The sequence below is a fragment of the Vitis riparia genome, chromosome 6 (assembly GCF_004353265.1).
Source record: "Vitis riparia cultivar Riparia Gloire de Montpellier isolate 1030 chromosome 6, EGFV_Vit.rip_1.0, whole genome shotgun sequence".
Lineage (NCBI taxonomy): Eukaryota > Viridiplantae > Streptophyta > Magnoliopsida > Vitales > Vitaceae > Vitis > Vitis riparia.
Genome location: NC_048436.1, coordinates 20,398,544 through 20,414,787, shown reverse-complemented (window position 1 = coordinate 20,414,787; position 16,244 = coordinate 20,398,544). Strand labels below are relative to the sequence as shown.

Genomic DNA, 16,244 nt, shown 5'->3' with positions numbered 1-16,244 from the left:
CCAAGTTAAGTGTTTTTTTAACTTTGTCTTTTTTTTTAGTTGTTCCTTTAAGTTGAAAATCCGAAATCTCTATTTTGTGTCTATTGTATAAGATTGCTTAGCTTGCTTATTTCCCCTTTGCTTCTCCAAAAATCATCTTCAAAAGAATTTAAACCATCTAAAGACTTTAGAAAATCCATTCTAGGTCTCTAGGGTGAAGATCTCATTTTCTTAAATTTAACATAGGTTTAATTTAAACTTGTGTCCCTAAACTAATGAGAATGTTCTTGGCCTTGGTGAATTTTCAAGTATTCATTTGAGGTTGAAAATGCATAAGTTGAGTTTGTGTAAATAAAATGGGGACTTGATGGAACCCCAATATAAAAGAGTTTTCAAAACTCCTCTTTGCTACCTTTTTGCTCGGTTACAACCTCTTTTGAAATAAAATTCATTTTTGGAGTATTTTTGGAGTGCCTTAAAATTTTTGCTAATGGTGGTATGATATTGTTCTTTTCTTGAAATTGATTATGGAATTTTATACGACTCAAAAACTTCTTCTAATTGGGAGTTATGTTAATTTACCCATTGCACTAAATTAATTTTGGACATATGACAGGATCGTGTGTTTTAAAAATTATTTTGCATATTTTTTGTTTTTCTTCTTATTTTTAATGTAGAGTAGATACCAGGAAAAGTTTGTGTGTATTTTTGTGTGATTTTAGGAGACTCTTTTTTTTTTTTTAAAAAAAAAGAGGTTGTAATGTATTTATTAGTAGATTATGCAAATATCAATTGTATTAAAAAATGAAAATTTTAAGAACCCTAAGGTTTGGTTTTCAAGACAAGTAGGGTTAAGTTGATTATGGGTTTTCTTAATTTTTAATTTTCCATGTGTTATTTTCAGTCCCATGTGTATGTACAGATGGATTGCTGAGGTGGCATTGGAGTATATGACATGTCTTATGTGGCATTGGTCTATATGACCGTTGTCAGTTGTGAATTTAGTGTGAAGCCCCCTGGCCTTTTTCAGTTGGAGTTGAGTCAGTTATGAAGCCCACTGAGCTCTGACCCTTGGCCCCCAATAAGAGTCAGAGAGGCTTAGATCAGGACAGTGTCCCCCACCTTTTGGGTCACTCTCTCACAGCCTCAGAAACTCGCTGCAACTCCCTTCCTCACACCTAACTTTCCCTACAACTAATGGCCCTTCATTCATGTGGTCTATGTTTCTCCAGGGGTGTTTCCGTCTTTTTCTCACTCTCTCTCTCCATCCGTCCCATCTGGTCTCACTTCCTCCTACCCTCTTGGACTGTCCCTTTCACGACGCGAGACATGCAAATTTTTTCCTCCAAATTCCCGCTAACGTGAGCCCCTCCAGTCGCACCTTCCAGTCTCACTTTCTGCCGAAAAGCATCTCCAAGAAGCGGCCACGCCTCACGGCGGCCCCACCAACATCCGCTGGCGCACGTTAGCATACTTTCGTCTCTCCGCACACAGTAAAGTCCAACGCCCCCGCCGGTGGCCACACGGCTGGCGACGGAACTCACAAAGCTTGCCACGCCACTCAATTAAATATTGACCTTTTTCCCAACGCCGCTCCTCCACCGACCGATCCAAATCGAACGGTCCAGAGCCCTCCTCCACTCCTGTAGAAATACGCTCTGTTTCTCTTCCATCACCTTCAGAATCCATGGCTTCTCTTCCACTCTCCTCCTCCTCCCATCTAGGGTTCCGCCCTTTCTCTCGCGGGCAATCGCCGCCGACCATTTCTTTCCTCAGATCCAGATCCACATCCAATGGCGGCAAGCAGTTCCAACAGAGTTTGTTAACTACCACCACTAACCCCCTGCGAGTTCCCTCGCCAATCTCACTGACCAATCGCGTTGCGAGAAAGCTAACCACCGTCGTTCGCGCTTCTTCCTCCACTGCCGTCACCTCTAACCCCAGTCCGCCATGGCAGGGCGCGGCTCTGAAGCCGCTCGCTGCTGCGATCGCCACCGGGGTCATCCTATGGTTCGTGCCGCAGCCGGCCGGTGTCTCGAGGAACGCGTGGCAGCTGCTCGCGATCTTCCTCGCCACCATCGTCGGCATCATCACGCAGCCGCTGCCGCTCGGAGCCGTCGCTCTCCTCGGCCTAGGCGCATCCGTGCTCACCAAAACTCTCACTTTCGCCGCTGCCTTTTCCGCTTTCGGCGATCCGATCCCGTGGCTTATCGCGCTCGCTTTCTTCTTTGCCAGAGGTTTTATCAAGACCGGACTCGGCAATCGCATTGCCTACCAGTTCGTTTCGCTCTTCGGAAGTTCATCGTTGGGGCTAGGGTATAGTTTAGTGTTCAGCGAAGCTTTGCTGGCGCCGGCCATACCGTCCGTATCGGCGAGAGCCGGCGGAATTTTTCTTCCATTGGTCAAATCACTCTGTGTTGCCTGCGGTAGCAATGTTGGAGACGGCACCGAGAATCGGCTGGGGTCTTGGTTGATGCTCACTTGTTTCCAGACGTCTTGCATTTCGTCTGCCATGTTTTTGACAGGAATGGCTGCGAACCCGTTGAGTGCAAATTTGACTTTTAACACTATCAAGCAGACTCTTGGGTGGACTGAGTGGGCGAAGGCTGCGTTTGTGCCCGGTTTGGTGTCCTTGATTGTTGTGCCATTGCTTTTGTATGTGATTTATCCGCCCACTGTGAAGAGCAGTCCCGATGCACCAAAGCTTGCTAGGGAGAAGCTGGAGAATATGGGGCCTATGTCTCGGAATGAGATTATAATGGCGGGGACTCTGCTTCTCACGGTAAAACACCAATTTGCCACAATTTATCACTCTTGCTCCATTAATTTCCTTCATCGCTGCTGATGTTTCTTGTCTATTACTGCCTTTTGACTTGATAGAATATGGTTTGCAGTAAATTTCAGAGTAATGCATGAATCGGTATTTAGTATTTCATGCTCAATGTGTGTCTTGATTTGAGTCATTGGCACTGTTGAAAAATTGGGTCTGAATTAATTATGATGTAGTGTTGACCACATTGAAAGTATGTCGTCTTTTTGGTGCCATGACATTTGGTGTTTCTATGGTTTAGTTTCCTTGTTATCCTTGAAGAACCTCACTTTCTGCCATTTGAAGGAATGTTGCTTGGTGTTAGTTTTACATGACTTCCATCTTATTAGAATTTGTGTTTTATCATTGAACTCAATTATGCTTGTTTTCAGTTGGAAATTCTACTTTTTGTACCTATTTTTAATAGGCTTTAATTTATTGTTATGAATTAGACATATAGTAATCTGGCTCTCTCTCCTGTTTATGTGCATTATTTTTGCCTATTATGCCTAAATGCACTGGTTGCTATTGGGTCCAGTTGACCCATTCCCATCTTCTAGTTGTGCTAGTTAAGATCCCAAATCCGAATAATCTGGTCTGTGCTACATTAAGATTGTTGCTAAAAAGTTGAGAGCAGGATTTCAGTTGCAAGTTTTCCATTTTAAATGGTTATTTCAGGGGCATTTTTTTGTTGGAAAGAAGCAATTGATTCTGTAAGAGCTTTGAAACCAGGTTTTATGTCTTTAAGGTGACAGAAAAAAATTGTTTTCTTGCTCTGTTTGAGAGAGGCATGGAAGTGAAGATGAAGTGTGTGTTAAATGGTGTACTTCTTGCATATCTTCTTCTGAGCTAAATTAATGAGTGGGGTTTGGTGTTTTTTAAGTGACTCGCCATCAGGTAGGTTAGACAATTTATACCTTCCTTTTTGTGATATCGCTGAGGGAAAGCTTCGAGTAGGTTAATTTGCAGGGTATATATTAGTGGTTCTTTGCTCTCTCACCTTCAATATGCTAATTGATTTGGTGCTTTCCCTAATGGCTTCTCATAAACAGCGAGGATTAATATTATCTGTCCTCTTGAATGATGTGGTGAAACTTGATTTCATTTTTTTGGTTGGGAAGATGCTGAATTAACATGTATTGACATCCCATTTGTCAATGTAGAGTGAGAACTCTGACAACTGCTTCCTTGGGCCTTCCTTTCTCATCTTTCCAGTCTTGTCCAATTTGGAGCATTATGAGATGAGATCATAATCTTGGAAGGACATGTCTGCCAGAAGGGGCTGGATCAAATTGCTTCATAGAATTGAGTTTGTTGGTCTTGTACCGGTTCAATAACTAAAGAATTTTAAAAGTATGGGAAGGATTTTTAAATGGTATGGGAATGCTGATGATATAAGGGCTTTGGTGTAAGATCCTAGTGAATTACATAAAATCCTTAGAGAAGTTCTTTTTGAGGTTTATGGTGGAGAAAACATGATCTTTGACATTTCATAGAGATTTCAAAGATTTTTGGATGTGATTGTTGAGGAAGTTGCTTGCCATGCTTTATTAGGAAGGTGGTTTGTCTTGTGTCAATAAGATAGATTTTTTCCTAATATGTATAGCATGTAATGCAGGTGAGGAGTTAATCATTTGTTCCTTAATTTGGGTTGCTCATGCCCCTGAGGCCTGGCTTCACTGCCAAGGGGTATAGGATGGCTTGGTTGGGTTGTTCTAGGTTCGATTCCAAATAAGTTTCTGATAGAAGAAAGGTTGGTTATTTTGCTCTCTTTGTAGATTTTTTGGTTCCTTCCATTTTCCAAAAGTACTCTAGGTTTCTATATGAAGAAGCGGACAAAGAAAGGGATAAGCTGTATTTCATCATATAGAATTGTTTTCCAAGTGCTTTTAATATATTTGCTTATTTACCTATTAAAAAAAATATTGTATAGAATTGTTGCCTTCACATTTTCATCTTCTTAAGAGAAGAGAAGTTAACTTTTTCAGCTGCTGTTGGGGCTGTCTTAATTGTTCTTGCCTGCAATTGCTGTACTTAGTGGTGATTTTTTTGCTTCAAATTTAATATAATGTAAGAAATGCTATTTATATTACATGCACTTTTAAGTGGATTCAAGTGTATGTGCTAACATGAATGCATCATATGCATTGGCATACATGTTCTAAAAACTTCTGTGTCATGTGTGCCTTTGTTTCTTATAAGTAATAATTGTTATTCCTGTTATCCGTTTTAATTTTATTGTCACTTCTTTCCTGTCATTCATAATATCAGGTGGGGCTGTGGATTTTTGGAGGTGTGCTGAATGTTGATGCTGTTACTGCTGCAATTCTGGGGTTATCTGTCCTCCTTGTGACTGGGGTTGTGACATGGAAGGAGTGCTTAGCAGAATCAGTTGCCTGGGATACCCTCACATGGTTTGCTGCACTTATCGCAATGGCAGGGTATCTTAACAAATACGGTCTCATCTCCTGGTTCAGCCAAACTGTAGTAAAGGTTTGTCTTCTTCTCTTCTTATTAAAATATAACTTTGCATGCCTTTTCTCATTTGTATCATTACTCCTGCATTTTGTTGTATGATTAAATGGATAAGCGCTTCCAATTTTGTAGATTGGTTTGGATTTTTCTCTAATCATAGAACTGGTCAGTTATCCTGAAAATTTAGGTTTTCTTCACCACCATCTTATAGTGGTTTCTCCAGGACTTCACTACCTCTCACTTTGCTCTGTTCATGAGTTCAATTCTGCATAATGAAACTGAACACCCTTGCTTTCTTCTTTTGTTTTTTTTCAAATTCTGTAAATCCAAAACAAGCTTCAAACAATTGGGTTTATGGCAGATTTTAATTTACCAGTGGGCATTTTTTCTGGAAGTATTCAGTAACAATTGTTTCATGTTCTGTACAGTTTGTTGGTGGATTGGGTCTTTCATGGCAGCTATCTTTCAGCATTCTGCTTCTGCTCTATTTCTACTCTCACTATTTCTTTGCAAGTGGAGCTGCTCATATAGGTGCCATGTTCACAGCCTTCTTATCAGTTGCTAGTGCCCTAGGCACTCCTCCATATTTTGGAGCCATGGTGCTGGCCTTCCTTTCCAACCTCATGGGTGGCCTCACCCACTATGGCATTGGATCAGCACCCATTTTCTATGGTGCCAACTACGTATCCCTGGCCAAATGGTGGGGTTATGGATTCCTCATATCCATCGTTAATATTGTTATCTGGCTTGGAATTGGTGGGGTGTGGTGGAAGGCCATTGGCTTGTGGTAAAATTCTTGCCAAACGAAAGTTGGTAATTTTCTGATTTTTTTTCCACCTAGGCGTAGTTTCAACTTTTTTGTTTGGTTTGGAGGTAGGCTGTTAATTTATTACTTTTGATTCTTTACCTCAAAAATAAACATTTTATTGTTACGCAAGGAGGAAAGTTATTACTTGTACCTGAAATTTTGATATGGCGGGACGACTGGTGGCGTATATGAGCTTACAATTTATGATACAGGGATTGGTTGGATGGTTGAATGTTTCTCTCTTGCTGCTGTTGTATTTATCTTTGTTTTTTTGGTGCCTTTATTAAGATGGAAGTTGGAAAATGTTGGATCCTAAACCCTTTAATCCGTTGAAAAATCATATTCTCTCCAAAACTAGAGCATCAACCTGCTGATGCACCTTCCTTGTCAGTTTATTATTAGACCTCCATCTTCCTCCAACCCAAGAGCAGCCGTGACTGTTGAGTTTGCATTGCTCTAGGAGACTTGAGGGGAGTGAAAACTATTTTACTTTTCTTGGGCTTAATGTAGTGGACTTAAAATGTTTTCTAAGCCCCGTGTTGTAATTAGATTCAAGCCCTTTAAAGTTGTTAGGTGAGCGTTTCCAGTCTCTTTATAAAGGATTAGTTTAATCTGGTTATGCCATTAAGGTGACAACACAAGAAAAAGTCTTAGCTAATAAGCAGATGGACTTAAATGTTTTATAAGTCTGTGTCGTCCTTGGACAATTCAAGTCCTTTAAAGTTGCCAGGTGCGCTTTCTCAATTTCTCACAAGAGACATTTTATCAAATAAGCAGATGATTTTGAGCAAAAAGGATAGCATGAGAGGAAATGCTTAAAAACACATCTAATAATTATTCCATATAAACATCCTCCTCCTTTTCTTTCCATTCCTTCTGTAGTCTCTTAAAACCAACTATTAAGGGCATTGCTCAAGTGTATTGCGCATGGCATTTGATTGAGTTAGTTTTTCATCTTCGTTTGGTGTTTTGGGAGTGCTATTTTACCATTCTTGGGCTTGATGTGATGGACTTGATATGTTTTCATTCAAGTCCTTTAAAGTTGTTAAGTGAACTTTCCAATCTCTTTATCACTTTATTAAGCATTAGTGAGGGATTATGTCATTAAGGTGACAGTACAAGACAAGTCTTAGCCAATAAGTAGATGGACTTATTCAATTAAGGGGCCCCGTGTTGCACTTGGACAATTCAAGAAGCCCTTTAAAGTTGCTAGGTGAGCTTTCTCAATCTCTCTCAAGAGACATCTTAGCACATAAGCAGATATCTTGCTCTTGAGCAAAACTAAAAGAGGATAGAATGAAAGGAAATGCTTAATAATGCATCTAATAATTATTCCATGTACACAACTTCCTCCTTTCCTTTCCATTCGTTTTTCAGTCTCTTAAAATCAACTCTCAAGGGGCATTACTCGAGTGTTTTGTACATGGCATTTTGATTGAGTTAATTTTTTTTTTCTTTTAGATCTTGAGGAGAAGGGGTACCACTTTACTATTTTTGGGCTTAATGTAATGCACTTAAAAGGTTTTCAAAGTGTTGTAATTAAAAAATTCAAGCCTTTAAAGTTGTTTAGTGTGCTTTCCCAATCCCTTTATAAAGCATTAATGAGGGATTATTTTAATTCGGTTATGCCATTAAGGTGACAACACAAGACAAGTTTTAGGGAATAAGTTTGAATGCTTTCTAAGCCCCGTGTTGCACTTAGACAAGTCTAAGCCCTTTAAATTTCTAGATGAGCTTTCTCAATCTCTCATAAGAGGCATCTAAGCAATAAGTAGATATCTTGATTTTGAACAAAACAAAGAAAACAAAGTATATTAAAGGATAGAATAAGAGGAAATGGAAATAAAGAAATGTTTAATAGCACATCTAATAATCATTTTATATAAACAACTTCCTCTTTTCCTTTCATTGGGTTTTATTAAGGGTAATTACAAGGTTCGGTTTTGGTTGATTATCAATTTAAGTTCGATTTTGATTGATTTTTAATCAAACGTTCGGTTTTGGTCGATTTTTAATCTAAGATTCAGTTTTGGTTGGTTTTTAATCCAATGTTTGGCTTTGGTCGATTTTTAATCCAAGGTTTGGTTGTGATCCATCTTTAATCCAAACTTCGATTTTGGTCGATTTTTAATCCGATAACTAAATTAGGTTTCCTGGTTTAGAATAAATTGGAATAGATTACAACCAATTTAATTATTGAACGCAATCTATAGACATAGGATCATTTCAATGTGATTAGGTCTATATATTTTGGACCAGAATTTGGCCCATATATTTTTTGGAAATGGCAATTGTAATGAAAATATTTTATATCAATTTGCTGCTTGCCATAAAGAGAAAAGGTCGTGAGAAAAAGAGGAGAGAATTAATTTGAAAAAATCACATAAAAATGGCAAAATAAAATTCGGTTCGAATCAATTTCCACATTGATTAACAGGTACGACACGTCTTTTTTTGCCCAACCCAACTTTTGTTTGTTTGTGTGTTTGTATGCTTTGAATTGAGTTGATGGTGGGTTTTCTCGTAGCTTGGTGATGCCTCCATGTCTCCCTTTCCTTTTTGCTCTTTCCTCTTATTGAAATGACCTCAGTTTTGTTCTTTAGTGACATGAAAACAGAATCGATAGACTCCATTTCCCATCACAAGTACCCTTAATGCCTCTCACACATCTTCCAAAAGAAAGAAGGAGGAAGAAATCATAAGAAGACGACAAGAGAAGAAGAAAGAAAATGCCCAACACTTCCTGAATTCTGTTTTTAAAAATAAATAAAAGCTTTATTTGATAATTATTTTCAAAAATAATTTTTTAAAACAGTTTTTAAAAGTTGTTCTATGATATTTTATAGAATAAAAATCTGTTTAAGAATTTGAAATGTTTTTAACTTTTTTTTTAAAATATAATTTTCATATCAAATGCTTTATTTTTAATCATTTTATATATTTGTATAATATTATCTAAAATAGTCTTTAAAAAACAAATGAAAATAATGAAATTAAAAGATATTTTTTATAAATATCATATTTTTTGTTCTTAAAAATAAAAAATAAAAAACGGCTTCTTATTACGAAACGTATGTTTTTATTGTCTTATTCTAGAAAATGGAAAACTATTTTTAAAAACGGTTACCAAACATGTTTAAAGGGATGAGATAAATGTAAAAAAAATAAAATAAAATGAAAAGGATTAAGTTATAGAGAAAAGGCCACAAAACGACACATGTGATCCAATTAATTGGAGCCTAAATAATTTGCTAATTGGGATTTTGTGAGTGGACGTATATATAAATAGAGAGTTGTGCTCCTTCATTTACACAGCATGAAGACCTAGTCAAACCAGTGAGTTTGATAGAAGCGTAGGAGGGGGGTTCCACAGGCTTGGCAAAAGATCAGAGGAAGTGTCGTGCCTGTTTGGAATCTGATGTGGACCACTATCAAGCTACTTGTAAGATAGCATATCTTCCATTCTATTCTATGATATATGGGCATCTGGGTATCTTTCCTTTTCTTCTCCCTTTTTCTCCCTTCTCTCTATGACTGATACTTAGATGGAAAACAGACTCAACTCAACTCCAACACTCCAACACTGAAAATGAGGAAAAGTCTGTGAAGCAAGCAGCCTGCAGCAAGGTAATTAATGTTGTTGAAAATAAACTGCTTTCAATGTTGCATTTATTGTCTTTTCTTCTGGGTTCATTGAAATTTTGAAAGAACCCACAGCAAAAATCTGGTTGTCTGCTGTGAATTTTGGTTCTTCTTCTCACTTGTTTGGAAGTTTTGGAAGCATAGGTTGTAGAAATATTAATGGGTTGCAGCTCTTTTGAGTGTATACATGATTTTTGGTTCCCACTTTCAACTCATGTGTCCACAAAATCTCTAGTTTTCAATCTCTTATGTGGTTCATGACAAATAAGGCAAGACAACTACTTTTAGCATTTGATTTTGTATACTAATTTTTGAGAACAATTTTGGAAAATATTTTTTTATTTTTATTTTTGAGGACTCAATTTTTGCTTTTTATATAAGACAAAAAAAACTTTAGCTTAATACTTACTAATTATTTTTGAACACATTTAAAGATCTTTTTCTTTTATCAATTATTTGATAATTATTCAACCGATATTTTTTTTTTACTGTTGATATTGGTATTCATTCAGACCTCAATACCAACCTTCTATCATTTACTTAATAACTAAGTAGTAAAAATTATAATAAATCAAGCCCATGATTCATATAATTAAACCAATTTATAATAATAAAATTTTATTTTCAAATTAAATTATAATTGAAGATGCTCAGAATCTTTATTGGTGTCGGTACGAAAGTAAAAGGATATTTGATTTTTAGTTTTTTTTAAAACAAATTTACTTTCGACTTTACTTTGTTTGTTTTTTTATTTTTTCATAATTTATTATAAATTTTTAGTTGAATAAAAAAAAGATAAAATATTTTATTTTTTTTAAATGGAAAAACTTTTTTTTTTTACTTTTTAATACTTAATAAAAATAAAATATAAAAACAGACAACTTAATATTTAATACTATTAAATATTATTTAATTTTAAGTTCAATTTAGAATTAAGTGAAAAAAACAAACCACCTAAGAAGGTGTTTGTCTTTTAATTTTTTTTTTAACTTTAAAATGCTTGTTATTTTACTTTTTTTTATGATTTATTACAAATTTTTAATCGAATCTCTTTAATATTTAATAGAAATAAAATATTACAAAAACAAATAACGTAATATTTAACACTATTAAACATTATTTAGTTTTAAATTTTATTTAAATAATTAGTTGTTGAATATACTCTTGTTTTCTATTTTTGTTTTAGGAAATAATATTTTAAAATATATGTGTTAATTATCTTTTAAAAAATAAAAACCAATTGAAAAGGAGGGCAGAAAAGTAATACGGTAGGTCATGGAAGGGCATTTTGGTCAACCCGGTGACATCATCACCGATTGTACGAAACTCTTACGTCTAATCTCGATCGTCGGCCCAGAAATCGAAATACATCTGAGCCGTCAGAGGAAACTAATCTTCGAATTTCAGCCGAAGTTGTCTGCTTCTGAGTAGGACGAGCAGTTAAGCTGATGTTTGTTTGCTAAGAAAGAGAAACGAAAACTAAAATTTTTGAGAAATTTAATGGTTTGTATTAGCTTCGATTCCACGAAAATGCCCTCGATTAAAAACCATGTACTTGCATTATGATTAATTTTCTAACTTGGACCGCTAATTTTTCAAGGAGTTTTGCTCAAAGACTGAGTTGCAGAAAGCCCATCTCCAATCACAGTGAAACACAGAAGGTTGTTCGACACCTTCTTCAAAATGAGAAAAGCGACATTTGGCAATTGTGTATACAATGTCAGTGCTGAGGGTTTTTTTGCTGGGTGTTTTTCCTTCATTCTGGTTCACACACGTCTCTGCTTTTTTGTGGTGGTTCCAATGGGCTGAATTTTCAGAAACAGCTTTTCTGGAATATGGACCCACCATATCATATGGTGACCGTTTTGAATGAAATAATTTTTGTTTTAGTTGAGGCCCCTTCTGAAAGTGAGAGATGCTTCTCTTTTTCCTCTGGCCACTAAACTTTGTAGCTCTTGTGCTGACGGGTTTTTTTTTTTTCTTTTTTTCTGTTTTTATTGTGGGGGTGTCTGTAATCTGATATTCGGTTGTTGAATCACAAGGTTGGTTTTGAGATTTCAGCTTCTTTAGGCTATGCTTTTGATAGGGAAGGACACTTGTTTTTCTTCTGGGCTTTGAATTTGAAGCGCTTGTTTTTATGGGTGTTGATCTTTCAAAGCTGATTCTAGTCTCTGAGTTTGAATTTTTGTTTCCACCAGAAGGTTCAAGGAACTTTCTTTGAATGAAACATTTTCTGCTTTTGGGACTTTAAGTTTGAAGCTCTTGGTTTGATGGAAATCTTATATAAATCTATCACTTGGGAGGTTGGTTTTGGAAACCAGGCTTTGGTGGTTCTTGGTTTCCATTTCCTTAATTGGGTCATATTATAACAAGTCTGTGGGTACTCTTCTTTTGTTTGGCTATTAATGGACAGTGGGTTTGATTGTAAAATTTGTTTTTCTATGATTTGAAGCAATGGGTATTCAATGAATGACGATGATGATGATGATGAATATTGCAGGTTATGAAGATTCAATTGTGAATTTTTTCGGGTTCTCTTCAGCACCATTTGCTTGATTAAGTCTGCTTTGTACAGACAGACCTCTCGTTGGAGTCTTCCCTCAAAAGGGTGATTTTGCATTCTCAAGTATGGCCGAGGAAGATGGTCTCTGTCCATCCCGTGATGGGAAGGGAATCCCCCTCTGGATATTCTTGAAGGATGCAAGGTAATACTTCAATTTTCAGCGCATTCCAAACAAGTAGTTACACCCATTTTCATTTTGAAAAATTTCATCTATTGTATGGTGTTAATTAAATTTTATTATTCAGAATCACACATCTATAATCCCATATATCTTGTCAAATTCTTCATTCAACTAACCTTGAAATTTTTTCAAAGACTACTTATTCCAGCAGCCTCATGTAATACCTCTTACTTAACTTTCCATGGGGTGGTTATTGATTCTCTGAAAAGTCTCATGAAGGATGTTTGTTCAAAAGTATATTTCTGCCTTTCTGTTGATGCCATGGACTTTTCTGCTCAACTTGAATATAACTTTTCAAAGAGGGTTATGGAGAAGATGTTTTCTGTAATTTCCATATAGTGAATTAACAATAAGAATGATTAACAGGATAAAAGAAAATTTGGTTGAATTACTTGTGTTTACATCAAGGGTGTGTTACATGCCTTATTCCTAGAAATTCCGATTGATTTGATGCTCAAATTTGTTGTTTTGGTTTCTTTTCCACTTGGTTCCTTAAAATGAATGGGCAGATTCGCCTTCAAAATGGATGAGCTTGGTTTGGAAATAGCACAAATTGCATTTCCAGCAGCACTGGCTCTGGCAGCAGATCCTATTGCTTCTCTGGTTGACACAGCATTCATTGGCCAGTTAGGTATGCATTTCCCTCTCATACAGTGCCTTGAGTTCTGGTTATATTAGCATTTCTTTCTTACCATGCTTTTTTTTATTTTATTTAGATTTTCAGACTTCATTGTTTGCTAAATGTTAACTCTTATGAGTTGATTCTCTGCTAGCTACTAGCTGCAAAGTTTTAGAGTCAGGCAGCTAGCTCATTAGGGGATCAACATAGTGGTACTATAATATAGCTTACATCCTCGTCTGATGGCCGCCTACCCTGATATTCTCTGATGGGTTTTGGAGACTAACTCATTGCTGTGTTCTTTTGATAATTGAAAGCACTCACACGATATTCGATTTTGTTTCATAATCCATCTAGGTCCAGTGGAACTTGCTGCTGTAGGAGTTTCTATTGCTGTGTTCAATCAAGTATCAAGGATCGCAATATTCCCACTTGTCAGTGTCACAACCTCTTTCGTTGCTGAAGAAGATACCATTGGAATACTGGACTCTGAACCTGAAGTTAGCAACAGTGTGGAAATGGGCTCAACTGTAAATGGTGAAACCAAAAAGTTGATACCAAAGGGTACTCTTTACTTTCGCCCCTTCTATTCCCTTGTTTTCTCTCTTTTAGTTAGGTATTGTCAAGGTCTCACAAGTGTTCATTCAAATTCTTTCAGTAATCTTAATTATATTCGTCTTCCACTACTTCTCTCAGGTCCTGGTGAGAGACCATACGATTCAGAAATGCATGGTAGTGGTCATGATACGCCAAAGTTTGAGCGTAAAAGGCATATCCCATCAGCCTCAGCTGCACTGGTTGTTGGTGGTATCCTTGGCCTCATCCAAGCCATATTTCTCATTTCTGGAGCAAAACCTTTATTGAACTTCATGGGAGTCCATTCTGTAAGTAGTACCTTTGTTACAGAAACAAGAAAACCCTCTTCAAATTTTTTTTTTTTCCGTCTAATTTAGTCCCTAGATTTGTAACCCATGATTCAGTGAAGGGCTGTTTTTTTTCATATAGGATTCCCCTATGCTAACCCCAGCACAAGAATACTTGACTCTGAGGTCACTTGGTGCTCCTGCTGTTCTTCTATCATTAGCCATGCAAGGGGTCTTTCGCGGATTTAAGGATACAAAAACTCCTCTATATGCCACTGGTAAGTAGAGAGAGGATGAAATGTCATATAAGAACAAGTATTCAACCTCTTTTATATGGAGGTGAGATTTTCGCTTTACTCTAATCCATTGTTTACCTGATCTAATTCAGTGGCAGGAGACGTAACAAACATAATTTTAGACCCGATATTTATGTTTGTTTTCCATATGGGTGTCAGTGGTGCAGCCATTGCCCATGTTATATCTCAGTAAGTTACTTCCTATTGCAGCTCAAAAGCTAAATTACAGTGGCATCACCCCTATTTGTCTTACACTATAGGCAAATTCTCATGGTTTTCACATTTGTATGATCACTATAGGTACATTATTTCTGTTATCCTCTTTTGGAGATTAATGCAACAAGTCGAACTCTTACCTCCAAGTACCAAAGTTCTGCGATTTGGTCGATTTCTGAAAAATGGTGAGGATTTAACTCTATTACAGAAAACACTCTTGACAGCATTCAGCATATCTCATATTACTATCACGATCTAAAAATTTATCACTGCTGAATTCAAATCCTTGCTTTTGGTCAGACAACTATGAGCATCATTGTTGAATTTAACCTATTTGGAGAAATTTCACGCATCAAACGTGACTGATCCATCACCTTTTTGTGCTCTAAACTCCAGGTTTCCTATTATTGATGAGGGTTATAGCTGTGACATTCTGTGTGACTCTAGCTGCATCTTTAGCTGCACGCCAGGGACCAACATCGATGGCCGCATTCCAGGTCTGCTTGCAGGTTTGGTTGGCAACGTCTCTTCTTGCTGATGGCTTAGCGGTTGCCGGGCAGGTGATCTTTACACTCTCATCTTGGACAAATTTGTTTTTTGAGGCTCTCTTTCTTTGAACTTACCAGTCTTCAAAATTTTTCAGGCCATACTTGCAAGCGCATTTGCTAAACAGGACTACAGCAAGGCCACAGCTGCTGCATCAAGAGTATTGCAGGTTCGTTGACTAGCCTTTAACCGAAGAACAATCATGATTTTCTTCTTTGTCTAGGGTAATTGTCTCATAAATCTTGTGTGGACCTATTTTCCAGTTGGGGTTGGTTCTGGGGTTGGTTCTGTCATCCATCCTTGGAACTGGAATGCAGTCTGCAGCAAAACTGTTCACAAAGGATCTCAGTGTCCTCCATCTCATCAGTATAGGCATTCCGGTATCCCCTCTTGACTGTAGACCAAAAAACACAAGATCTCTACCTCTTAATTCTATCATTGTCCTTGAATTCATGACAATTTCTTTGTTTCATATCAGTTTGTTGCAGTTACTCAACCTATCAACTCTCTGGCCTTTGTTTTTGATGGGGTCAACTTTGGTGCATCTGATTTTGCATATTCTGCATATTCCATGGTAAGTCTAATCTCTTCCTTGAGTGTTACACAAATCTTTCTTCATGGGCTAATCGAGATTAATCTTCTTTCCACAAAAGGTTCTGGTGGCCATAGTCAGCATCTTGTGCTTGTTCATTCTCTCGTCCAGTTTCGGCTTTGTCGGAATCTGGGTGGCGCTGACCATCTATGTGACACTGAGAGCATTTGCTGGCTTTTGGAGGTAACCCATCTTTGCCAAAATATCTAACTCATCAATTTCAACAAAGTTTCGATTTTCTGCTCATTCCTTTGCAGGATAGGGACTGGGAGCGGACCTTGGAGCTTCCTCAGAAGCTGACTGTGTAAAGCAGCAACTCGGTTTCCATGGTTTTCTTGTTATGGAAACTGTTGTTGGAGTTGAAGCCATTTTTTTCTGTTATCATCTTCATATATATGATATTGCTTTTCTTGTTCTTAATTTGTACATATATATTCATATATGGAAAGAACTTAATAGAAGTGCTTTTGAGCGTTCAAATATATGGAATAATTACATAGATGCTCCAACCTCCTTGGCAATGTTTTCCAAAATAGCTCTTTCAGAAAATGGATTCCGAAGGGTTCATAACCACATAGATAAGCTCACACTAATCCATCAATTTGGGATCCACTTTGGGATTTTCCTTGGAAGGTATCGGGAATGAATTGGAATG

General features: G+C 37.1%; 2 protein-coding genes across 5 annotated transcripts; both read left to right on the top strand.

Moving 5' to 3' along the window:
- Window positions 1-1,296: 1,296 nt before the first annotated feature.
- LOC117916485 (dicarboxylate transporter 1, chloroplastic) lies at window positions 1,297-6,307 on the top strand. Its single transcript, XM_034832547.1, has 3 exons — window positions 1,297-2,761; window positions 5,060-5,281; window positions 5,692-6,307. Exons 1-3 carry the CDS (start codon window positions 1,667-1,669, stop codon window positions 6,052-6,054), a joined length of 1,680 nt encoding a protein of 559 aa, XP_034688438.1. The 5' UTR covers window positions 1,297-1,666; the 3' UTR covers window positions 6,055-6,307.
- Window positions 6,308-9,394: 3,087 nt separating this feature from the next.
- Window positions 9,395-16,088, top strand: LOC117917132 (protein DETOXIFICATION 42). 4 transcript variants are annotated; one of them, XM_034833361.1, is made up of 15 exons: window positions 9,395-9,513; window positions 9,628-9,698; window positions 12,214-12,418; window positions 12,967-13,088; window positions 13,434-13,640; window positions 13,773-13,960; window positions 14,082-14,217; window positions 14,328-14,424; window positions 14,536-14,636; window positions 14,848-15,011; window positions 15,095-15,166; window positions 15,261-15,377; window positions 15,476-15,571; window positions 15,651-15,772; window positions 15,847-16,088. In XM_034833361.1, exons 3-15 carry the CDS (start codon window positions 12,342-12,344, stop codon window positions 15,887-15,889), a joined length of 1,542 nt encoding a protein of 513 aa, XP_034689252.1. In that variant the 5' UTR covers window positions 9,395-9,513; window positions 9,628-9,698; window positions 12,214-12,341; the 3' UTR covers window positions 15,890-16,088. The 4 variants fall into 4 exon arrangements, with proteins under 4 accessions (XP_034689252.1, XP_034689254.1, XP_034689256.1 ...); XM_034833363.1 differs by lacking the exons at window positions 9,395-9,513; window positions 9,628-9,698 and adding an exon at window positions 11,478-11,755; XM_034833365.1 differs by lacking the exons at window positions 9,395-9,513; window positions 9,628-9,698 and adding an exon at window positions 11,824-11,914.
- Window positions 16,089-16,244: the final 156 nt, after the last annotated feature.